Source organism: Dromaius novaehollandiae, chromosome 28 (genome assembly GCF_036370855.1).
Source record: "Dromaius novaehollandiae isolate bDroNov1 chromosome 28, bDroNov1.hap1, whole genome shotgun sequence".
NCBI classification, from domain to species: Eukaryota; Metazoa; Chordata; class Aves; order Casuariiformes; family Dromaiidae; genus Dromaius; species Dromaius novaehollandiae.
Window position 1 is genome coordinate 2,940,808 of NC_088125.1, and position 24,971 is coordinate 2,965,778.

General features: G+C 68.3%; 1 protein-coding gene across 3 annotated transcripts; it reads left to right on the forward strand.

Annotated features, from left to right (window-relative positions):
- The first annotated feature begins 12,971 nt into the window (after positions 1 to 12,971).
- On the forward strand, positions 12,972 to 23,615 carry SMUG1 (single-strand-selective monofunctional uracil-DNA glycosylase 1). 3 transcript variants are annotated; one of them, XM_064498412.1, is made up of 4 exons: positions 12,972 to 13,064; positions 15,363 to 15,673; positions 18,086 to 18,205; positions 23,103 to 23,615. In XM_064498412.1, exons 2-4 carry the CDS (start codon positions 15,374 to 15,376, stop codon positions 23,469 to 23,471), a joined length of 789 nt encoding a protein of 262 aa, XP_064354482.1. In that variant the 5' UTR covers positions 12,972 to 13,064; positions 15,363 to 15,373; the 3' UTR covers positions 23,472 to 23,615. The 3 variants fall into 3 exon arrangements, with proteins under 3 accessions (XP_064354482.1, XP_064354483.1, XP_064354480.1); XM_064498413.1 differs by having other exon boundaries at positions 23,143 to 23,615; XM_064498410.1 differs by lacking the exon at positions 23,103 to 23,615 and having other exon boundaries at positions 18,086 to 18,831.
- Positions 23,616 to 24,971: the final 1,356 nt, after the last annotated feature.

The following is a 24,971-nucleotide window of genomic DNA, read 5'->3' on the forward strand; positions in this document are numbered from 1 at the left end:
GAGCCCCAGGGACACACGTGCACAGTGCGTGTCCCACATGCCCTAGCGTGCGCGAGCCCCAGGGACACGCGTGCACAGTGCGTGTCCCACGCGCCCTAGCGTGTGCGTGTCCCAGGGACACGCGTGCACAGTGCGTGTCCCACATGCCCCAGCGTGTGCAAGCCCCAGGGACACGCGTGCACAGTGCGTGTCCCACGTGCCCTAGCGTGTGCAAGCCCCAGGGACACGCGTGCACAGTGCGTGTCCCACGCGCCCCAGCATGTGCGAGCCCCAGGGACACGCGTGCACAGTGCGTGTCCCACATGCCCTAGCGTGTGCATGCCCCAGGGACACGCGTGCACAGTGCGTGTCCCACGTGCCCTAGCGTGTGCGTATCCCAGGGACACGCGTGCACAGTGCGTGTCCCACATGCCCTAGTGTGTGCAAGCCCCAGGGACACGCGTGCACAGTGCGTGTCCCACGCGCCCTAGCGTGTGCAAGCCCCAGGGACACACGTGCACAGTGCGTGTCCCACGCGCCCTAGCGTGTGCGAGCCCCGGGGACACACGTGCACAGTGCGTGTCCCACGCGCCCTAGCGTGTGCAAGCCCCAGGGACACACGTGCACAGTGCGTGTCCCACATGCCCTAGCGTGTGCGAGCCCCAGGGACACGCGTGCACAGTGCGTGTCCCACGCGTCCTAGCGTGTGCAAGCCCCAGGGACACACGTGCACAGTGCGTGTCCCACATGCCCTAGCGTGTGCGAGCCCCAGGGACACGCGTGCACAGTGCGTGTCCCACGCGCCCTAGCGTGTGCAAGCCCCAGGGACACACGTGCACAGTGCGTGTCCCACATGCCCTAGCGTGCGCGAGCCCCAGGGACACACGTGCACAGTGCGTGTCCCACGTGCCCTAGCGTGTGCGAGCCCCAGGGACACGCGTGCACAGTGCGTGTCCCACCTGCCCTAGCGTGTGCGAGCCCCAGGGACACACGTGCACAGTGCGTGTCCCACATGCCCCAGCGTGCACGAGCCCCAGGGACACGCGTGCACAGTGCGTGTCCCACCTGCCCTAGCGTGCACGAGCCCCAGGGACACGCGTGCACAGTGCGTGTCCCACATGCCCTAGCATGTACGAGCTCCAGGGACACACGTGCACAGTGCGTGTCCCACATGCCCCAGCGTGTGCGAGCCCCAGGGACACGCGTGCACAGTGCGTGTCCCACATGCCCTAGCGTGTGCGAGCCCCGGGGACACACGTGCACAGTGCGTGTCCCACGCGCCCTAGCGTGTGCGAGCCCCAGGGACACACGTGCACAGTGCGTGTCCCACATGCCCTAGCGTGTGCGAGCCCCAGGGACACGCGTGCACAGTGCGTGTCCCACATGCCCTAGCGTGTGCGAGCCCCGGGGACACACGTGCACAGTGCGTGTCCCACGCGTCCTAGCGTGCGCGAGCCCCAGGGACACGCGTGCACAGTGCGTGTCCCACGCGCCCTAGCGTGCGCGAGCCCCAGGGACACACGTGCACAGTGCGTGTCCCACATGCCCTAGCGTGTGCGAGCCCCAGGGACACGCGTGCACAGTGCGTGTCCCACGCGCCCTAGCGTGTGCAAGCCCCAGGGACACACGTGCACAGTGCGTGTCCCACATGCCCTAGCGTGTGCGAGCCCCAGGGACACACGTGCACAGTGCGTGTCCCACGCGCCCTAGCGTGTGCGAGCCCCAGGGACACACGTGCACAGTGCGTGTCCCACGCGCCCTAGCGTGTGCGAGCCCCAGGGACACACGTGCACAGTGCGTGTCCCACATGCCCTAGCGTGTGCGAGCCCCAGGGACACGCGTGCACAGTGCGTGTCCCACGCGCCCTAGCGTGTGCGAGCCCCAGGGACACGCGTGCACAGTGCGTGTCCCACATGCCCTAGCGTGTGCGAGCCCCAGGGACACGCGTGCACAGTGCGTGTCCCACGCGCCCTAGCGTGTGCAAGCCCCAGGGACACACGTGCACAGTGCGTGTCCCACATGCCCTAGCGTGTGCGAGCCCCAGGGACACACGTGCACAGTGCGTGTCCCACGTGCCCTAGCGTGTGCGAGCCCCAGGGACACGCGTGCACAGTGCGTGTCCCACGCGCCCCAGCGTGTGCGAGCCCCAGGGACACGCGTGCACAGTGCGTGTCCCACGCGCCCCAGCGTGTGCAAGCCCTGGGGACACACGTGCACAGTGCGTGTCCCACGCGTCCTAGCGTGCGCGAGCCCCAGGGACACGCGTGCACAGTGCGTGTCCCACGTGCCCCAGCGTGTGCAAGCCCCAGGGACACGCGTGCACAGTGCGTGTCCCACATGCCCTAGCGTGTGCGAGCCCCAGGGACACGCGTGCACAGTGCGTGTCCCACGCACCCCAGCGTGTGCAAGCCCCAGGGACACGCGTGCACAGTGCGTGTCCCACATGCCCCAGCGTGTGCAAGCCCCAGGGACACACGTGCACAGTGCGTGTCCCACGCGCCCCAGCGTGTGCGAGCCCCAGGGACAGGCGTCCCACGGCCAGCCGCGCACACGCGTGTGCCCCGCGTGCTCACCGGGGCGGGGGGCCGGGGGGGCCCCGCGGCGCTCCAGGGCTCCCGGCTCCAGCAGGCGACTGCCGTCCTCGTGGCCCAGCAGCAGCCACCTGCGGGGACGGGGACGGGGATGGGGACAAGTGACACGGGGGGGGGCTGCACCGGGGGGGGGGTCCTGCCCCCCACCCACCTGCAGCAGAAGAGCAGGGGTGCGGGGCAGAGGCGGCCCAGGTGCCGGTGCACTCCTCTGCCGGGGGGGGGCACCGGGGCGGTGGGTGTCGGGGGGTGCTGGGAGGGTGCTGGGGGGGGGCTGGGATGGGGGGGCGCTGGGTGCTGGGATGGGGGGGCTGAGGACTGGGGGGCTGGGTGCTGGGATGGGGGCGCTGAGGACTGGGGGGGTGCCAAGGGAGTTGGGGTGCTGGGTGTCAGTGGGTGCTGGGGGGGTGCTGGGATGGGGGGGGCACTGGGTGCTGGGATGGGGGTGCTGGGGGGTGCTGGGGATTGGGGTGCTGGGGATGGGGGTGCTGAGGACCGGGGCGCTGGGATTGGGGTGCTGGGATGGGGGCTGGGGCTGGGGGTGCCAAGGGAATTGGGGTGCTGGGTGTCAGTGGGTGCTGGGATGGGGGGTGCTGGGAATGAGGTGCTGGGATCGGGGTGCTGAGGGGTGCTGGGATGGGGGTGTTGCAATAGGGTGCTGAGGATGGGGGTGCTGGATGGGGGTGCTCGGTGCTGGGCTGGGGCGGCTAGGATTGGGGTGCTGGGATGGGAGGGCTGGGATGGGGGGGTGCCAAGGGAATTGGGGTGCTGGGATGGAGGTGCTGGGATTGGGGGTGCTGGGGACCAGGGCAATGGGGGTGCAGGAATGGGGGTGCTGGGATTGGGGGTGCTGGGGATGGGGGTGCTGGGTGCTGGATGGGGGTGCTGGATCGGGGGTGCTGGGGACCGGGGCAATGGGGGTGCAGGAATGGGGGTGCTGGGATCGGGGTGCTGAGGGGTGCTGGGATCGGGGTGCTGCTGACTGGGGTGCTGGGATGGGGGGTGCCAGGGGAATTGGGGTGCTGGGAATTGGGGAGCTGGAAGGTGCTGGGATGGGGTGCTGGGATGGGGTGCTGGGCATGGGCGTGCCACGGGAATTGGGGTGCTGGGTGTCAGTGGGTGCTGGGCGGGGTGCTGGGAGGGGGGTGCTGGGGATGGGGTGCTCGGTACTGGGATTGGGGTGCTGGGTGCTGGGATGGGGCGATGGGGATAGGGGTGCTGGAGGGTGCTTGGGGGGGGTGCTGGGGACGGGGGTGCTGGGGGGTGCTGGGGGGGTGCTGGGGACCGGGGTGCTGGGATGGGGGTGCTGGGATGGGGTGCTGGGGGGTGCTGGGGGGGTGCTGGGGACGGGGGTGCTGGGGGGGGGTCCCCGTGCTCACTCAGTGCTGCTGCCAGCCGGGCGCCCGGCTCCCCGCGGGCCCCCCAGGCCCCCCCCAGGCCCCAGAAGGCCCCCGGCTCGGTGCCCACCGCCTCCAGCAGCCGCACGGCCGCCACCGCCGCCCCCGGCACGAAGCCGCAGCCTGGGGACACGGGGACACTGCCACCCCCTGCTACGGGGACGCGGGGACACTGCCATCCCCGGCATCGGAGATGTGGGGACACTGCCACCCCCTGCTATGGGGACACGGGGACACCGCCATCCCCGGCATCAGGGACACGGGGACACTGCCATCCCCTGCTACGGGGACGCGGGGACACTGCCATCCCCGGCATTGGGGACACAGGGACACTGCCATCCCCTGCTATGGGGACGCGGGGACACCGCCATCCCCGGCATCGGGGATGTGGGGACACTGCCACCCCCTGCTACGGGGACGCGGGGACACCGCCATCCCCAGCATCAGGGACACGGGGACACTGCCACCCCCTGCTATGGGGACGCGGGGACACCGCCATCCCCGGCATCGGGGATGTGGGGACACTGCCACCCCCTGCTATGGGGACGCGGGGACACCGCCATCCCCGGCATTGGGGACACAGGGACACTGCCACCTCCTGCTATGGGAACGCGGGGACACCGCCATCCCTGGCATCGGGGACACGGGGACACTGCCACCACCTACTACGGGGACGCGGGGACACCGCCATCCCCGGCATTGGGGACACAGGGACACTGCCACCCCTGGCATTGGGGACATGGGGACACCACCACCCCTGGCATCGGGGACGCGGGGCACTGTCCCCCCCAGCGTGGGGGACATGGGGACGCTGCCACCCCCTGACATTGGAGACATGGGACACTGCCATCCCCTGCTATAGAGGACATCAAGACACTGCTACCCCGCTGGCATTGGGGACAGGGGCACATGGGGACACCACCATCCCTGGTATAAGGGACATGGGGACACTGCCACCCCCTGACATAGGGGACATGGGGACACCAGGATGCTGTCACCCCCAGCACTGGGGACACCACCACCCTCGGCACAGGGGACATGGGGACACCGCCACCCCCCAGCATCGGGGACACCGGGGCCTGGGGACACCAGGATGCCATCAGGGACACGGGGGCCTGGGGGACACCATCCACCCTGGCACTGGGGACATGGGGACACCACCACCCACCAGCACTGGGGACACCGGGGGTCTGGGGACACTGTCACCCACCAGCACTGGGGACATGGGGGCCACCAGGGGCCTGGGGACACCAGGGACACGGGGGGCCTGGGGACACCATCTGCCACCAACAACATGGGCCTGGGGACACCATCAGGCACCAGGGCCACCAGGACCTGGGGACACCATCAGCGCCCGGTCCCTGGGGGGCCTGGTTTGGGGACACGGGGGGGTCACAGGGCCGTGGGGACGGGGACGGGACGTCACCGGGGTAGAAGGCCACGAAGGTGATGAGCAGGTCCCGCAGGTGCAGGAGGTTCACCAGCCCCTGGGGACAGCGGGGGACAGCGGGTGACAGGGGGCTTGGGACACTTTTGGTGTCACTGCTGGGGCAGCTGGGGGCCTCGGGGACGCACAGGGCACGGGGTGGCCTTGGGGACAGGTGACAGGGTGGCCCTGGCCATGGCTGGTATGGGTGGCCCTGGCCAGACACAGGTGGCCTGGGGACAGAGAGGGGACAGAGTGACCTCAGGGCAGAGGGGACGGGGAGGATGGAGGTGGCCCTGGGGTAGGGAGGGGACAGGTTGGCCCCGGCTGGGGACACCTGGGGTGGCCCCAGGTCACGATGGGGTGTCCGGGGTTGGACATGGGTGCCCCAGGGCAGGGAGGGGACAGGGATGCCGGGGTGGCCCTGGGGCAGGGAGGGGACAAGGTGTCCCACACCGGTGGTGGCCTTGGGGCAGGGAGGTGACAGGGACATGGGGGTGGCTGGGGCAGGGAGGTGACAAGGACACCAACGATGGGGCTGCAGGTGGCGGGGACGCAGGTGGCCGGGGTGGGGAGGTGACAAGGATGCAGGTGGCCAGGGCAGGGGGGTGACAAGGATGCAGGTGGCCAGGGCAGGGGGGTGACAAGGATGTGGGTGGCTGGGCAGGAGGTGACAGGGATGCAGGTGACAAGGACATGGGTGGCTGGGGAGGGGGGTCATGGGGATGCGGGTGGCGGGGACACGGGTGCTGGGGATGCGGGTGGCCGGGCAGGAGGTGACAAGGACACCAGTGGCCGGGGCAGGGAGGTGACGGGGATGTGGGTGACAAGGACACGGGTGGCCAGGGCAGGGGGTGATGGGGATGCAGGTGACAGGGTGGTGGGTGGCCAGGCAGGGAGGTGACAAGGACACTGGTGGCCGGGCAGGAGGTGACAAGGACACCAGTGGCTGGGGCAGGGAGGTGACAGGGATGTGGGTGACAAGGACACGGGTGGCCAGGGCAGGGGGTGATGGGGATGCAGGTGACAGGGACGCGGGTGATGGGGATGCAGGTGACAGGGTGGTGGGTGGCCAGGCAGGGAGGTGACAAGGACACTGGTGGCCGGGCAGGGGGTGACACGGCCGGGGGTGACAGTGCACGGGGGTGACGGGGCCGTGGGGGTCGCACTGGAAGTAGCGGCGGTGGCGCTGGGTGCGGGGCAGGAGGACGCGGGTGGCCGGGTGGGGAGGTGACAAGGCCACAGGTGGCCAGGGCAGGGGGGTGACGGGGACACGGGTGACAGGGTTTGGGGGGGTCCTGGAGGCAATGGGGGGGCCCTGGGAGGGTTTGGGGGGTCCTGGAGGCAATGGGGGGTCCTGGAGGGATATGGGGGTGCCCGAGGGGCCCTGGGGGGGTTGGGGGGGATTTGGGGGGTCCTGGAGGCAATGGGGGGGCCCTGGAGGGATATGGGGGTGCATGGGGGGGTCTTGGGGGTTTTGGGGGGGTCCTGGAGGCAATGGGGGGACCCTGGGGGGATATGGGGGTGCATGGGGGGGTCTTGGGGGTTTTGGGGGGGTCCTGGAGGCAATGGGGGGACCCTGGGGGGATATGGGGGTGCATGGGGGGGTCCTGGGAGGGTTGGGGGGGTCCTGGAGGCAATGGGGGGACCCTGGGGGGATATGGGGGTGCATGGGGGGGTCTTGGGGGTTTTGGGGGGGTCCTGGAGGCAATGGGGGGACCCTGGGGGGATATGGGGGTGCATGGGGGGGTCCTGGGAGGGTTGGGGGGGTCCTGGAGGCAATGGGGGGACCCTGGGGGGATATGGGGGTGCATGGGGGGGTCTTGGGGGTTTTGGGGGGGTCCTGGAGGCAATGGGGGGGACCCTGGGGGGGATATGGGGGTGCATGGGGGGGTCCTGGGGGTTTTGGGGGGGTCCTGGAGGCAATGGGGGGGACCCTGGGGGGGATATGGGGGTGCATGGGGGGGTCCTGGGGGTTTTGGGGGGGTCCTGGAGGCAATGGGGGGGACCCTGGGGGGGATATGGGGGTGCATGGGGGGGTCTTGGGGGTTTTGGGGGGTCCTGGAGGCAATGGGGGGTCCTGGAGGGATACGGGGGTGCCCGAGGGGCCCTGGGGGACTTGGGGGGGTCCTGGGGGTAATGGGGGGACCCTGGGAGGGATATGGGGGTGCATGGGGGGGTCCTGGGGGTTTTGGGGGGTCCTGGAGGCAATGGGGGGGTCCTGGAGGGATACGGGGGTGCCCGAGGGACCCTGGGGGGGTCTGGGGGGGCCCGGGGGGGGCACTGACGGTCGTGGCGGGCGGCGGGGAAGAGGCTCCTCCAGGCGCCCCGCAGGGCCCCGTAGCGGGCGACCAGGCCGGGCTCCCGTTGCCGGCGCTCGGCGGCCGTCGAGCCGGGCGGGTGCACCCCGAAAAGCAGCGGCCACGCGGCCCGGCGCTCGCAGGGTGCTGCGCCTGGACCCCCCCCGGGACACCCCCCCCCGCCGCCGCCACCGTCAGCCGGGCCCAGGCGTCCGGGAGTCCGGCCTCGGGCGGGGGGGGGCCCTGATCCCAGCACAGCGGCAACCACCTTCCCGGGGAAACTGAGGCATGAGGGGCCCAGGCGTCCGGGTGGCAGGGTGGGGGGGCACTGATCCCCCCCCAAGTGGTGACCACCCTCCCGGGGAAACTGAGGCACAAGGGGCCCAGGCGTCCTGGCGGTAGGGCTGGGCGGGGGGACACTGAGCCCCCCCCCAAGTGGTGACCACCCTCCCGGGGAAACTGAGGCACGGGGGGGCCCAGGCGTCCGGCCCAGGACAGGGGGGTCCCTGATCCCCCCCCCCAAGCAGCAACCGCCCTCCCGGGGACACTGAGGCACGAGGGGCCCAGGCGTCCGGCCCAGGACAGGGGGGTCCCCGATCCCCCCCCCCTTTCCGTAGGGAGGCACTTGGGGACCCCCCCGGTGGGTGTGGGGGCTGGGGGGGGCGCGGGGGGGCCCAGGCTCCGGCACCTGGGGAGGGGGGGGAAGAGCTGCCCCATAACTGCCCCCCCCGCCCCACGGCTGCGGGGGGGCACCCAAGGGTGCTGCGGGGGGGGGACACCCCTGCCAGGGGGTGTGCGGTGCCCCTGTGCCCCCCCCAGCCCCATAGGGTGCTTCCCTCTAGGCCCAGCCCCACACATTGCCCCCAGCCCCATATATTGCCCCCAGCCCCGTGTATTGCCCCCCAGATCCCCCAGCCCCATATATTGCGCCCCAGCCCCACACATTACCCCCCAGGCCCACACATTGCCCCCTAGCCCCATATGTGGCCCCCAGCCCCATACATTGCCCCCAGCCCCAGAAACTGCCCCCAGCCCCCCGTATCCCCCTGCCCCATACATTGCCCCCAGCCCCACACTTTGCCCCCCAGCCCCCCATCTCCCCCAGCCCCACACATTGTCCCCCAGCCCCATACATTGCCCCCCAGCCCCAAGCACTGTCCTCCAGCCCCCCATATTCCCTAGCCCCATGCATTGCCCCCCAGCCCCCCGCATTGCCCCCCAGCCCCACAGATTGCCCCCCAGCCCCACATATTGCTGCCAGCCCCCCCATATCCCCCAGCCCCCCACACTGCTCCCCAGCCCCACACATTGCCCCCCAGCCCCACACACTGTCCTCCAGCCCCCCCATATCCCCCAGCCCCACGCATTGCCCCCCAGCCCCACACACTGCCCCCAGCCCCACACATTGCCCCCAGCCCCCCCATATCCCCCAGCCCCATACATTGCCCCCCAGCCCCCCCATATCCCCCAGCCCCACACACTGCCCCCAGCCCCACACATTGCCCCCAGCCCCCCCATATCCCCCAGCCCCATACATTGCCCCCCAGCCCCCCCATATCCCCCAGCCCCATGCACTGCCTCCCAGCCCCACACATTGCCCCCAGCCCCACACACTGCCCCCAGCCCCACATTGCCCCCAGCCCCGGTACCAGCTGGCGGGGGGGGCGCAGGGGCCTGGGCAGGCGGCGCAGCAGGTTCCCGGCCAGGCGCAGGGCTGTCCTGGGGGGCAGAGGTGTGGGGCTGGGGCGCCGGGGGGCCGGGGAGCTGGGGGGCCCGGGGAGCTGGGGGGCCGGGCCCCACCAGCCCCACGGCCCCACACCCAGCACCTGGACCCACCCCACCACCCACACCGGGACCTGGGACCCGAACCGGGACCTGGGACCCACACCACGCCCCACACCATGACCCACACCAGGACCCTGGACCCACACCGCAACCCACACTGGGACCCAGGACCCACACCACGACCCACACCAGGACCCACGACCCACACCACGACCCACACCGCGACCCACACCACGACCCAGGACCCACACCACGACCCACACTGGGACCCACACCAGGACCCACACCACGACCCAGGACCCACACCACGACCCACACCGGGACCCTGGACCCACACCGTGACCCACACCAGGATCTGGGACCCACACCACAACCCACACCGCAACCTGGGACCCACACCAGGACCTGAACCAGGACCCGGGACCCAAACCAGGCCCTGGGACCCACATTGTGACCCACACCACCACCCACACCAGGACCCACCCTGGGACCCACACCACAACCTGGGACCCACACTGGGACCCAGGACCCACACCGCAACCCACACCAGGACCCAGGACCCACACTGTGACCCACACCACAACACGGGACCCACACTGGGACCCAGGACCCACACCGCGACCCATACTGGGACCCACACCGGGACCCACGCTGGGGCCTGAACCGGGACCTGGGACCTGTACTGGGACCTATGTCAGGACCTGAACCAGGACCCAAACTGGGACCCAAACTGGGAGCAGGGTCCCACGCCAGGACCCGAACTGGGACCCACATTGAGACCCGAACTGGGGCCTGAACCGAGCCCCACAGCGGGCCCAAACTGGGACCCACGGCGGGACCTGGATGAGGATGCAACCCAAGGCCTGCGCCCCACACCAGGCCTGAACCGAGCCCCACGGCGGGCCCATACCGGGCCCCACAGCAGGACCCAAACGAGGATTCAACCTGGGCCCCACACTGAGCCTGATCCTAGCCCCACAGCGGGCCCCACACCAGGCCCGAACCAGGCCCCCCAGCAGGCCCCACGCCAGGCCCAGCCCCACAGCAGCCCCACACCTGAGCGCCCGCCGGCAGAGCCGCGTCAGGCCCCGCGGGGGGGCCCACGGCAGCTCCCACAGCCGGCCCCACAGCTGGCCCCACGGCAGGCCCCACGGCAGGCCCCACGGCAGGCCCCACAGCCGGCCCCACGGCGGGGCCCACAGCCGGCCCCACGGCGGGGCCCACGGCAGGCCCCAGACCCCCATCATGGTCCCATGGCGGCCCCGGAACCCGCGGCGGCCGAGTCACCGAGCGGCTCCCTGGTGACGGGGACACACGGGGGGGGGGACCGCGACATGGGGGGCAGCCCCGCCCCCCGCAGGGTGGGAGCCCCTCCCCTCCCCCACACCGAGGGGCCCAGGCGTCCTGCCCCCCCCCCCCGCCCCCCGCCCCCGGCGGGCCGCGCCGCGGCGCCGCTCCCGCCCGCCAGGGGTCGCCCTTGCGCTGCCGCAGCGCGCGCGCCGCCGCCCCCGGCGGGGGGAGGGGAGGGGCCGCCCCGGGGGAGGGGCGGGGCCTCGCGGAGGAGGGGCGGGGCCTCGCCGAGGGGGGGCGTGGCCTCGCGGAGGCCACGCCCCTCCCGCCCGGCGCAGGCACCTGGCCACGTGGCTGCGTGTCGTGTTCCCCCCCCCCGCCCCCCCCCGGGTCCTCTCCGGGCTCCCCCGTGTCCCCACGTCACCTCGCGTCCCCTCCTGTCCTGCTGTGTCCCCTTGTGTCCCCCCCATGGCCCCTTGTGCCCCCCCAAGTCCCCCTATGTCCCCTCGAGTGTCCCCATGTGCCCTTGTGCCCCCCCAGCTTCCCAGGTGTCCCCTCGTGTGCCCCCCCGTGGCCCCTTGTGTCCCCCCAGGTCCCCTCGTGTGTCCCCCCCATGGCCCCCCGTGGCCCCTTGTGTCCCCCCCAGCTCCCTCTATGTCTCTTCATGTGTCCCCCCATGTTCCCTTGTGCCCCCCCCAGATCCCTAGTTGTCCCCTCATGTGTCCCCTCCATGTCCCATGTTCCCTTGTGCCCCACCAGGTCCCCCTGTGTCCCCTCGTGTGTCCCCCCCCATGGCCTCCATGGCCCCTTGTGTCCCCCAGGTGTCCCTATGTCCCCTCGTGTGTCCCCCCAGGTCCCCCTGTGTCCCTTCATGTGTCCCCCCCATGTCGCCCATGGCCCCCCATGGCCCCTTGTGTCCCCCCATGTCCCCCATATCCCCTGTGTCCCTCCATGCCCCCCAATATCCACTCGTGTCCCTCCGTGTCCCCCCATCTCCCCCGTGTCCTCAACTCAGGGACACACGTGGAGGGACACGGCGGCCCTGTGGGCACACGCCTGTGCACTGCCCCCACCGCGGGGACACGCGTGTGCACACGTGTGTGTGCATGTTCCCGGGGGGACAGCTGGACGCCTGCCCCCCCCCCCCACAGCTCCACGCGGGTACTGCGGAGCAAAGCATGATGGGAAACTCCGTGGCACTGTCCCATGATGCACTGGGAGCGGCAGGGCAGACAAAGGGCCCAGGCGTCCGGAGAGGCGGCCACGCGTGGCAGGGGGCACGCGTGTGCAAAGAGCATGCGTGTGCGAGCGGGCGTGCGGCTGTGCGCACAGGCTGCCGGGCGGGGTCACGCACACCCCGTGCACACCCTGACACCCCGTGTCACACACACACACCCTGTGAACACCTTGACACCCCACGTCACACACACACACACCCATGCACACCCTGACACTGTCACACGCGCACACACACACACACCACCCCCATGCACACTCTCACACCCCATGTCACACACACACACAGCCTGTGCACACCCTGACACCCCGTGTCACACATACACCCTGTGCACACCCTGACACCCCACATCATACTCACACACACCCATGCACACCCTGACACCTGTGTCACACACACACACACCCCCATGCACACCCTCACACCCCATGTCACACACACACCCTCACGCACACCCTGACACCGTCACAGGCACACACACACACACACTGTGCACACCCCGACACCCCATGTCACACAGACACACCCCCGTGCACACCCTGACACCCCGTGTCACGCACGCACACCCCCCCCACAGTCACACCCCCACACCCCCTTACACCCCCACAGTCACCCCCCAGTCACCCCCGCCCACCCCACACTCCCACCCCCACTCCCCGCTCGCCCCCCGCCCTCACAGGCCTCGCCCCGCCCCGCCGCGGGGCCCGCCGGGAGCTGTAGTCCGCGCCGGCCGGGCCGCGGCGGGAAGACTCCAAGTCCCGTCGGGCTTTGCGCGCGGCAGGGCGGGAAGACTCCAAGTCCCGTCGGGCTTTGCGCGCGGCAGGGCGGGAGGACTCCAAGTCCCGTCGGGCTTTGCGCGCGGCAGGGCGGGAGGACTCCAAGTCCCGTCGGGCTTTGCGCGCGGCAGGGCGGGAAGACTCCAAGTCCCGTCGGGCTTTGCGCGCGGTAGGGCGGGAAGACTCCAAGTCCCGGCGGGCTTTGCGCGCGGGGCGGTGGGAAGACTCCAAGTCCCGGCAGGCTTTGCGCGGGGCGCGGCGGGGCGGGGCCTGGCGTGGGCCGCAGGTATGGCCGGGCCGGGCCGGGCCGAGCCGGGTCGGGGGCCGCGGAGGGGCCCCGGGGAAGCTCGGGGGGGGCGGTCGGGGAGGGGGAGAGGCAGGTTTGGGGAGAGGGGCGGTGGGGGGGGTCCTTTAGGGGGCAGGTTTGGGGAGAGGGAGGCCGTGAGGGCCCGGGGGGGGCAGTGGGGGGGACGTAGGGGCAGGTCTCGGGGAGCCCCTTGGGGGGCAGATCTGGGGGTGGGGGGCCCGGGGGGGCAGGTTTGGGGGGCGGGGGGCAGTAGGGAGGGTCTGGGAGGCCCCAGGGGGGCAGATCAGGGAGGGGGGTGCAATGGGGGGGCCTGGGGGGGGCAGGTCTGGGGGAAGGAGGACAGTGGGGGGGGGCCCGGGGGGGCACATCAGGGAGGGGGGTGCAGCAGGGGGGAGTCCTTGGGGGGCAGCGCTTAAGGGGTCTCCTTTGGGGGCAGATCTGGGGCAGGGGGGGGCCTTTGGGGGGGCAGATTGGCGCAGGGTGCGGGGGGGGGGCCACACCTCCCCCCGTTCTGGGGGCAAATGTGGGGCTGGGCCGGGGCAGCCGCGGGGCTGGGGGGGCCATGCGGGGGGCCGCGCTTGGGGGTCGGGGCGGAGCAGCCTCGGGCAGAGGGGTCTGGGGGTGGCGAGCGGGGGCGGGGGGCTGCGATCCCGGCCCCGAACTGGGGGGCAGAGCCAAGGGGACGGGGACAAAACCAAGGGGACAACAATGGGCAGAGCCAAGGGGACAACAAGGGGCAGAGCTAAGGGGACAATGGGCAGAGTTAAGGGGACGGGGGGGCAGCACCAAGGGGGTGACAGGGGGCAGAGCTAAGGGGACAACGGGCAGAGCCGAGGGACGATGGGCAGCGCCAAGGGGGTGACGGGGGGCAGAGCTAAGAGGGTGGGGGCAGAGCTAAGGGGACGATGGGCAGAGCTAAGGGGACGGGGACAGTGCCAGGGGCACGGGGGGTGGCGGGGGGGGCAGCGCCAAGGGGACAGTGGGCAGAGTTAAGGGGATGATGGGCAGAGCAAAGGGGATGGGGGCAGCACCAAGGGGGTGACGGGGGGCAGAGCTAAGAGGGTGGGGGCAGAGCTAAGGGGACGATGGGCAGAGCTAAGGGGACGGGGACAGTGCCAGGGGCACGGGGGGGTGGCGGGGGGGGCAGCACCAAGGGGACAGTGGGCAGAGTTAAGGGGATGATGGGCAGAGTTAAGGGGACGGGGGCAGCACCAAGGGGGTGACGGGGGGCAGAGCTAAGAGGGTGGGGGCAGAGCTAAGAGGACGATGGGCAGAGTTAAGGGGACAATGGGCAGAGCTAAGGGGACGGGGACAGTGGCAGGGGCACGGGGCGGTGGCGGGGGGGGCAGCGCCAAGGGGACAGTGGGCAGAGTTAAGGGGATGATGGGCAGAGCAAAGGGGACGGGGGCAGCACCAAGGGGGTGATGGGGGGGCAGAGCTAAGAGGGTGGGGGCAGAGTTAAGGGGACAATGGGCAGAGCTAAGGGGACGGGGACAGTGGCAGGGGCACGGGGGGGGTGGCGGGGGGGGCAGCGCCAAGGGGACAGTGGGCAGAGTTAAGGGGATGATGGGCAGAGCAAAGGGGATGGGGGCAGCACCAAGGGGGTGACGGGGGGCAGAGCTAAGAGGGTGGGGGCAGAGTTAAGGGGACGATGGGCAGAGCTAAGGGGACGGGGACAGTGCCAGGGGCACGGGGGGGGTGGCGGGGGGGGCAGTGCCAAGGGGACAGTGGGCAGAGTTAAGGGGATGATGGGCAGAGCAAAGGGGACGGGGGCAGCACCAAGGGGGTGACGGGGCACAGAGCTAAGGGGATGGGGGCAGCGCCCAGGGGACAACGGGCAGAGTTAAGGGGACGATGGGCAGAGTTAAGGGGACGGGGACAAAACCAAGGGGACAACAAGGGGCAGAGCTAAGGGGACAATGGGCAGAGTTAAGGGGACGGGGGGGCAGAGCTAAGAGGGTGGGGGCAGAGTTAAGGGGACAATGGGCAGAGCTAAGGGGACGGGGACAGTGCCAGGGGCACGGGGGGTGGCGGGGGGGGCAGCGCCAAGGGGACGATGGGCAGAGTTAAGGGGATGATGGGCAGAGCAAAGGGGACGGGGGCAGCACCAAGGGGGTGACGGGGGGCAGAGCTAAGAGGGTGGGGGCAGAGTTAAGGGGATGGGGGCAGAGCTAAGGGGACAGTGGGGGGGCAGCACCAAGGGGACGGGGGGGGGGGGGGGAGCACCGAGGGGCGCGCGGCACCCTCCCCAAACCGCTCCCCCCCGCTCTCCCGCAGGCGATGGCAGCATGGCGCAGCAGGCCGCGTCCCCCGCTACGGCAGCAGCCGCCGAAGCAGCGGCCCCGGTGCCCCCCCGGCTCGCCGCGGGGGCCGGGGGGGGGCTGGCGAGCCGCTTCCTGGCGCTGGAGCTGGAGCTGAGCGCGCGGCTGGAGGCGCTGGCGGTGGGCGAGCCCGTGAGCCACGTGTACCGGCCGCTGCGCTACGCCTGGCGGCCCCACCGCCGCTTCGTGCGCCGCTACTGCCGCGCCGCCAAGCGCGTCCTCTTCCTCGGCATGAACCCCGGCCCCTTCGGCATGGGCCAGACCGGGGTAGGGGCCAGACCGGGCCGCGGGGGGGGGCACGGGGGGAGGCCGGGGGCGTTCGTGGGGTGGCCACGGGTGCTGCAGTGGACCCCTGTCCCCGTCTGTCCCCATCTGTCCCCATGGGGAGGAGGGAAACTGAGGCACAAGGGGAGACTGGGACGGGGCTGGGGGGTTCATGGGGTGGCCGGGGATACTGTAGCAGGCCCCTGTCCCCATCTGTCCCCATGGGGAGGAGGGAAACTGAGGCACAGGGGGAGGCCGGGGGGGTTCGTGGGGTGGCCACGGGTGCTGCAGTGGACCCCTGTCCCCGTCTGTCCCCATCTGTCCCCATGGGGAGGAGGGAAACTGAGGCACAAGGGGAGACTGGGACGGGGCTGGGGGGTTCATGGGGTGGCTGGGGACCCTGCAGCAGCCCCCTGTCCCCATCTGTCCCCATGGGGAGGAGGGAAACTGAGGCACAGCCGAGGTCCAGGTAGGTCGGGGGGGCTCGTGGGGTGGTCACAGACACTGCAGCAGCCCCCTGTCCCCATCTGTCCCCATGGGGAGGAGGGAAACTGAGGCACAGGGGGAGGCCGGGGGTGTTTGTGGGGTGGCCATGGACACTGCAGCAGCCCCCTGTCCCCATCTGTCCCCATTTGTCCCCATGGGGAGGAGGGAAACTGAGGCACAGCCGAGGTCCAGGTAGGTCAGGGGGGCTCGTGGGGTGGCCATGGACACTGCAGCAGCCCCCTGTCCCCATCTGTCCCCATGGGGAGGAGGGAAACTGAGGCACAGGGGGAGGCCGGGGGGGTTCGTGGGGTGGCCACGGGTGCTGCAGTGGACCCCTGTCCCCGTCTGTCCCCATTTGTCACCATGGGGAGGAGGGAAACTGAGGCACAGGGGGAGGCCGGGGGGGTTCGTGGGGTGGCCACGGGTGCTGCAGTGGACCCCTGTCCCCGTCTGTCCCCATCTGTCCCCATGGGGAGGAGGGAAACTGAGGCACAAGGGGAGGCCGGGATGGGGCTGGGGGGTTCATGGGGTGGCAGGGGACCCTGCAGCAGGCCCCTGTCCCCATCTGTCCCCATGGAGAGGAGGGAAACTGAGGCACAGCCAAGGTCAAGGTAGGTCAGGGGGGCTCATGGGGTGGCCATGGACACTGCAGCAGCCCCCTGTCCCCATCTGTCCCCATGGGGAGGAGGGAAACTGAGGCACAGGGGGAGGCCGGGGGGGTTCATGGGGTGGCCACGGGTGCTGCAGTAGACCCCTGTCCCCATCTGTCCCCATTTGTCCCCATGGGGAGGAGGGAAACTGAGGCACAGCCGAGGTCCAGGTAGGTCGGGGGGGCTCGTGGGGTGGCCATGGACACTGCAGCAGAGCCCTGTCCCCATTTGTCCCCATGGGGAGGAGGGAAACTGAGGCACAGGAGGAGGCTGGGACAGGTCTGGGGGGGTTCATGGGGTGGCCATGCCCAGGGGACACTGCAGCAGAGCCCTGTCCCCATCTGTCCCCATGGGGAGGAGGGAAACTGAGGCACAGCTGAGGTCAAGGTAGGTCTGGGGGGTTTGTGGGGTGGCCGGGGACACTGCAGCAGCCCCCTGTCCCCATTTGTCACCACAGAGGGGAGAGAAACTGAGGCACGGGGGGAACCTGAGACAGGTCTGGGGGGGTTTATGGGGTGGCTGTGCCCAGGGGACACTGCAGCAGATCCTTGTCCCCATCTGTCCCCATTTGTCCCCATGGAGGGGAGGGAAACTGAGGCACAGCCGAGGTCCAGGTAGGTCTGGGGGGTTTGTGGGGTGGTCACAGACACTGCAGCAGCCCCCTGTCCCCATTTGTCACCACGGAGGGGAGGGAAACTGAGGCACGGCCAAGGCCAGGACAGATCAGGGGGGGTTTATGGGGTGGCCGTGGCTGGGGGACACTGCAGCAGAGCCCTGTCCCCATTTGTCCCCATGGAGGGGAGGGAAACTGAGGCACGGCTGAGGTCAAGGTAGGTCTGGGGGGTTTGTGGGGTGGCCACGGACACTGCAGCAGCCCCCTGTCCCCATTTGTCCCCATGGAGGGGAGGGAAACTGAGGCACAGCCAAGGTCCAGGTAGGTCCAGGGGGTTTGTGGGGTTGTCACAGACACTGCAGCAGCCCCCTGTCCTCATCTGTCACCACGGAGGGGAGGGAAACTGAGGCAGGGCCAAAGCCAGGACAGATCCGGGGGGGTTCATGGGGTGGCCGTGGCCAGGGGACACTGCAGCAGAGCCCTGTCCCCATTTGTCCCCATGGAGGGGAGGGAAACTGAGGCACAGGAGGAGGCCGGGACAGGTCCAGGGGGGTTCATGGGGTGGCTGGGGACCCTGCAGCAGAGCCCTGTCCCCATCTGTCCCCACGGAGGGGAGGGAAACCGAGGCACGGGGCCGGGGGGGGACTCACGGCCGCCTCCCCGCAGGTGCCCTTCGGCGACGCGTGGCACGTGCGCGAGTGGCTGCGGGTGACGGGCCGGGTGGAGAAGCCGCCGGCGGAGCACCCCAAGCGCCCGGTGCTGGGCCTGGCGTGCCGGCGGGCCGAGGTGAGCGGCGCCCGTTTCTGGGGCCTGGTGCGGAGCCTCTGCGCGGAGCCGCGGCGTTTCTTCCGCCACTGCTTCGTGCACAACCACTGCCCGCTGCTTTTCGTGGCCCGCAGCGGGCGCAACGTGACGCCGGCCGAGCTGCCGCCGGCGCAGCGGGCCGGGCTGCTGGGCGCCTGCGACGAGGCGCTGGCGCGGGCCGTGGAGCTGCTGGGCGTGGGGCTGGTGGTGGGCGTGGGGCGCTTCGCCGAGCGCCGGGCTCGCCGGGCGCTGGCGGCCGCCGGGCTGGCGGTGCGCGTCGAGGGGCTGCCGCACCCCTCGCCCCGCAGCGCCCGCGCCAACGCCGGCTGGCAGCAGCTGGCCAAGGCCCGCCTGGGCGAGCTGGGCGTGCTGCAGCTCTTCGAGGAGTGAGCGGCCCCCCCAGGACCCTCCCCCCCTGGTGCCACGCCGGGGTGGGGGGCCCTGGGGTGCAGGGCCCTGCCTCGGTTTCCCCTGTGCACAGGGAGGTGCTGGCAGCGGGGCGCAAGGGACGGGTCCGTGCCTCGGTTTCCCCTCCTGGGAGTGGGTCGGGGTCCATTTTGGGGACAGGGGACAGGTCCGTGCCTCAGTTTCCCCTGCCGGGGGGTGGGTCGGGGTCCATTTTGGGGACAGGGGACAGGTCCGTGCCTCAGTTTCCCCTGCTGGGATCTGGGTCGGGGTCCATTTTGGGGACAGGGGACAGGGGACGGGTCCGTGCCTCGGTTTCCCCTCCTGGGAGTGGGTCAGGGTCCATTTTGGGGACAGGGGACAGGTCCATGCCTCGGTTTCCCCTGCTGGGATCTGGGTCAGGGTCCATTTTGGGGACGGGACAGGTCCATGCCTCGGTTTCCCCTGCTGGGATCTGGGTCGGGGTCCCATTTTGGGGGGGGGGATTAGGGGACCGGTCCGTGCCTCGGTTTCCCCTCCTGGGAGTGGGTCGGGGTCCATTTTGGGGACAGGGGACAGGGGACGGGTCCGTGCCTCAGTTTCCCCTGCCGGGGGGTGGGTCGGGGTCCATTTTAGGGACAGGGGACAGGTCCGTGCCTCAGTTTCCCCTGCCGGGGGGTGGGTCGGGGTCCATTTTGGGGACAGGGGACAGGTCCGTGCCTCAGTTTCCCCTGCCGGGGGGTGGGTCGGGGTCCATTTTGGGGACAGGGGACAGGTCCGTGCCTCGGTTTCCCCTGCTGGGATCTGGGTCAGGGTCCATTTTGGGGACAGGGGACGGGTCCATGCCTCAGTTTCCCCTGCCGGGGGGTGGGTCGGGGTCCATTTTGGGGACAGGGGACAGGTCCGTGCCTCGGTTTCCCCTGCTGGGATCTGGGTCAGGGTCCATTTTGGGGACAGGGGACAGGGGACGGGTCCGTGCCTCGGTTTCCCCTGCTGGGATCTGGGTTGGGGTCTCATTTTGGGGGGGGGGGATTAGGGGACCGGTCTGTGCCTCGGTTTCCCCTCCTGGGAGTGGGTCGGGGTCCATTTTGGGGACAGGGGACAGGGGATGGGTCTCTGCCTCAGTTTCCCTAGCTGAGACATCACTTGGGGTCCCATTTTCGGGGGGGGGACAGGGGACAGCTCCGTGCCTCAGTTTCCCCTCCTGGGCACTGGGTTGGGGTCTCAATTTTTGGGGGGGGGGGGGGGGGGGACAGGGGACAGGTCCATGCCTCAGTTTCCCTTGCTGAGACATGGGTCAGGGTCCCATTTTGGGGACAGGGGATGGCTCCGTGCCTCAGTTTCCCCTCCCGGGGGGGGCCAGCATCCCCCCACTCCCCCCCCACTGACCTCGGGGCAGTTTTATACCCTTCAATTTCCTCCAAAATTGCTCAATTTGGGTTTTTTTTTCTCTTCTATCCTTTTTAACGGCGAGGCCCCGCGGCCGCGTTCTCAGCAGGGGAAACCGAGGCACAGGGCTGTCCCCTGTCCCCCGTGTCCCGTGTCCCCTGTCCCCCGCGTCCCAGTGTCACGTGTCCCCGCGGCGGGTCCCAGCCTCGGTCCCCCCCCCCGCGGGGGGGCAATAAAGCTGCATCCTCTGGAGCGGGGCTGCGCCTGCTGCGGGCACCCGGGGTGCGGGGGGGGGGGGGGCCGCGCACCCATGGGTGGGTGGGGGCCGGGGGCTGCTCGATGACGTGTGGGTGCCGTGTGGGTGCTGCTTGGTGCCAAACAGATGCCGTAAGGGTGCTGTGGTGACACGTAGGTGCTGTATGGGTGCCACGTGGGTGCTGCTTGGTGCCACCTAGATGCTATGGGGTGCCACGTAGGTGCCATATGGGTGCCATGCAGTGCTGTGTGGGTGCCGTGTGGGTGCTGCTTGGTGCCACCTAGATGCTATGGGGTGCCATGTAGGTGCCATATGGGTGCCATGCAGTGCTGTGTGGGTGCCGTGTGGGTGCTGCTTGGTGCCACCTAGATGCTATGGGGTGCCACGTAGGTGCCATATGGGTGCCATGCAGTGCTGTGTGGGTGCCGTGTGGGTGCTGCTTGGTGCCACCTAGATGCTATGGGGTGCCACGTAGGTGCCATATGGGTGCCATGCAGTGCTGTGTGGGTGCCGTGTGGGTGCTGCTTGGTGCCACCTAGATGCTATGGGGTGCCACGTAGGTGCCGTATGGGTGCCATGCAGTGCTGTGTGGGTGCCGTGTGGGTGCTGCTTGGTGCCACCTAGATGCTATGGGGTGCCACGTAGGTGCCATATGGGTGCCATGCAGTGCTGTGTGGGTGCCGTGTGGGTGCTGCTTGGTGCCACCTAGATGCTATGGGGTGCCACGTAGGTGCCATATGGGTGCCATGCAGTGCTGTGTGGGTGCTGTGTGGGTGCTGCTTGGTGCCACCTAGATGCTATGGGGTGCCACGTAGGTGCCATATGGGTGCCATGCAGTGCTGTGTGGGTGCCGTGTGGGTGCTGCTTGGTGCCACCTAGATGCTATGGGGTGCCACGTAGGTGCCATATGGGTGCCATGCAGTGCAGTGTGGGTGCCGTGTGGGTGCTGCTTGCTGCCACGTAGGTGCCATGGGATGCCACGTAGGTGCCATCTGGGTGCCATGTGGGTGCCATACAGTGCCACATGGGTGCCATACAGTGCCATATGGGTGCACGTGGGTGCTGCTTGCTGCCACGTAGGTGCCATGGGGTGCCACCTAGATGCCATATGGGTGCCACGTGGGTGCTGCTTGGTGCCACGTGGGTGCTGCTTGGTGCAACATAGGTGCCATAGGGTGCCATGCAGATGCCATGGGGTGCCACGTAGATGCCATCTGGGTGCCATGCAGTGCCGTGTGGGTGCCACGTGGGTGCTGCTTGGTGCCACCTAGGTGCCATAGGGTGCCACGCAGATGCCATATAGGTGCCATGTGGGTGCCATGCAGTGCCATATGGGTGCACGTGGGTGCTGCTTGCTGTCACGTAGGTGCCATGGGGTGCAACGTAGATGCCATATGGGTGCCATGCAGTGTCGTGTGGGTGCCACGTAGATGTCATATGGGTGCCATGCGGGTGCCACGTAGGTGCTGCTTGGTGCCACATAGGTGCCATGGGGAGCCACGCAGATGCCATGGGGTGCCATGTAGGTGCCACGTAGATGCCATAGGGGTGCCATGGGGTGCCATGTGGGTGCTGCTTGCTGCCACGTAGGTGCCATGGGGAGCCACGCAGATGCCATGGGGTGCTACGCAGAAGCCCTATGGGTGCCATGTAGATGCCATATGGGTGCCATGCACATGCCATGTGGGTGCCATCGGGTGCCACGCGGGTGCTGCCTGGCGCCATGCGCTCGGGCCCCGCGGGGACGGGGACGGGGCCCGGGTCACCTCCCGGTCACACCAGCACCTCGCCAACAGCCGCAGCCTGCGAGCGGGCCACGCCGCCTGACGCCCGCCGGCACTGTCACCGCGCCGTGACGGATGGGCTGTGCGTGCACCGGGTGCAGGGTGGTGCGAGGAGGGGTGTGTAAGGTGGGGGCTGAACGTGGGTGCAGCGCGGGGGGCGTGCGGGGGTGCGACAGGCGGAGGTGCAACAGGCGGGGGTGTGTGCAGGTGTGCAATGTGCGGGTGTGCTTGCAGACTGTGTAGGTGTGCAACGTACAGGTGTGTTTGCAGACTGTGCGTGCAGGTGTGCAACGCGCGGGTGTGTTTGCAGACTGTGCGTGATCCATGCACACCGTGTGTGTGTGTGCGCGCGATAGGTGATTGGGGGTGTTGCCCTGTTTCGGGGGTGCAGGTGGGGGCTACACCCCAATTTGGGGGTGCAGGTTGCGGTACGCCCTGGGTCAGGGAAGCGGCGGAGGGAGGGAAGGATGCAGAGGGGTGGGTAGAGGGAGGGAAGGATGGAGGCAGCGAAGGAGGGATGGAGGCACGGCTGGAGAGACGGAGGGATGGAGAGAGGGAGCAGAAGGAGGGATACAGGGAGAGAGGAAGGGAGACTCCCCCATCGTGGCCCCCTGGGGGGGGGGACAACACTGGGGACAAGGAGGGGGGGCCACATCCCCGCAGGGAGGACACTCCCCATCGCCCTCGCTGGGCGATGTCCGCGCCGGGACTACATCTCCCATGATGCACCTGCAGCAGCGCCGCCCGCGGGGCAGCCGGGGGAGCCGTGGTGCATCATGGGAGATGTAGTCCTAGGGGCTCCCAGCCGGGCGACCCTGCTCGCTCCCGGCGGTGGCAATTCCCCGGGTTTTTCCCCCAAATACCCCCCTTCGCTCTCCATCCGGTGGCTCCCAACACCAAGAACAGCCCAAACATGGCCAAAACCCGACGTTGACGTGTCCCCGGGCCACGCGGACCCTGTAAATACCACCGTGCCGTGGGTCCGGCTGTTACCCCGGCGTTTTTAGTGAATCCCAACCGGAAAAATGGTCATAACGACACGAAACCGCAGCATCGCTTTCCGCAGAGCGATGCAATTCCTAGCATGGTGCCTAACAAGCCGGCAGCCCGGCACGAGCTCCGGGAGACGCCGGCATCCGAAGGGGCTCCGGTCCCGTCTCGAAGGTTTCGGCCGCATCCAGCTCGGCCCCGCGGCGGAAGGACCCGAATTCCAGCCCCAAAACCAGAGGAATCAGCCCCGGAAAGCACGTTCAGTCCCGAAAATGTTCATCAGCGGCGGTGTTTCCCGCGTTCCCATCCCATCGCCTTTCCGCCTGCCGGCGCATCTGGCCGAAAGCTGTCCGGAGGAATTCGCGGAGCCCCGGGAACGCCTGATTTAAGCCGGTCACGACAGTTTTATGGGTCGTCCTCGAGTGAGCGGCCGCATCCTCCGTAAGTTTTCCGCGTCGCTTAAGTCCGGCGGCACAAGTTGCATCAGGCGCCGCGGTCCCGGAGGCAAAAGCAGCGCTCGCGCCGAGGGCACTAAATCACGGTGCCACTTAGTAACTAAAAGTTCCCAATAAATAATTTTTCCCGGGAATGCAGTCCATATATTACGGAGGGCCGGATGCCTCCATATTTCAAGGCAATTGTCATATTTGACTGCCTCGCGCTCCGCGCGCCGCTGTCACGCCGCCAAACGGCTGTTCAAATATCGGAGACCTTTCGGAGCGGGGAAGCATTAATTTCCCGGCGGCTAAATACGGTTGACTGGCGACGCGCAGGCGTTTGCAGGGACCGCGGCGCTCCGGCGGTTTTCCCGGCGGAGGCAGGCGCTGCCGGCGCGGGCGGCTCCTAATCCCTCCTGTCAAGCTGTCGGAGCCGCCGACGCTTCTATTAAGCGGCGAGCCGGGAGCCGGGAACCGGCTGCGGAGGGAGGCTGGCGGGAGAGAAACATGCGGGGATGGAGGGATGGAGGGATGGAGGGATGGAGGGATGCGCCGTGTTCGTGGCTCTCGCCGGGTTATCGCCCCGCTGAGACCGGGGGTGCAGCAGGGATGGATGTCCTGGAGCTTAGCGATATCCAGAGCTGCAGAAATGAGATACGTACATCCGTACGTGGATGGATAGCTGGATGGATGGATGAATAGATACCTAGGTAGATAGATAGAGAAGACCAACAGATCAATAGATCAATCGATAGATACATGGATGGATGGATGGATGGATAGATAGGTAGATACATACGTACATGGATGGATGGATGGATACATAGATGAATGGATAGAAAGATGGATGGATGGATAGATACCTAGGTAGATAGATAGAGAAGACCAATAGATCAATAGATCAATTGATGGATAGATGGATGGATGGATGGATGGATAGATAGGTAGATACATATGTACATGGATGGATAGATGGATACATAGATGGATGGATGGATACCTAGGTAGATAGATAGATAAGACCAACAGATCGATAGATCAGTGGATAGATACATAGATGGATGGATGGATGGATGGATAGATAGGTAGATGGATGTTTAGATAGATACATACATACATACATGGATGGATGGATGGATAGATGGATACATAGATGAACGGATGGTGGATAGATAGATGGATGGATGGATACCTAGGTAGATAGATAGCTAAGACCAATAGATTGATACATCAATCAATAGATGCATAGATACATGGATGGATGGATGGATAGATAGGTAGATGGATGTTTAGATAGATGGATGGATGGATGGATGGATGGATGGATACCTAGGTAGATAGATAGAGAAGACCAAGAGATTGATAGATCATTGATAGACACATAGATACATAGATATATAGATGGATGGATGGATGGGTAGATAGATAAGTGGATGGATGGATGGATACCTGGGTAGATAGGTAGATAAGATCAATAGATTGATAGATCAATTGGTAGATAGATATGT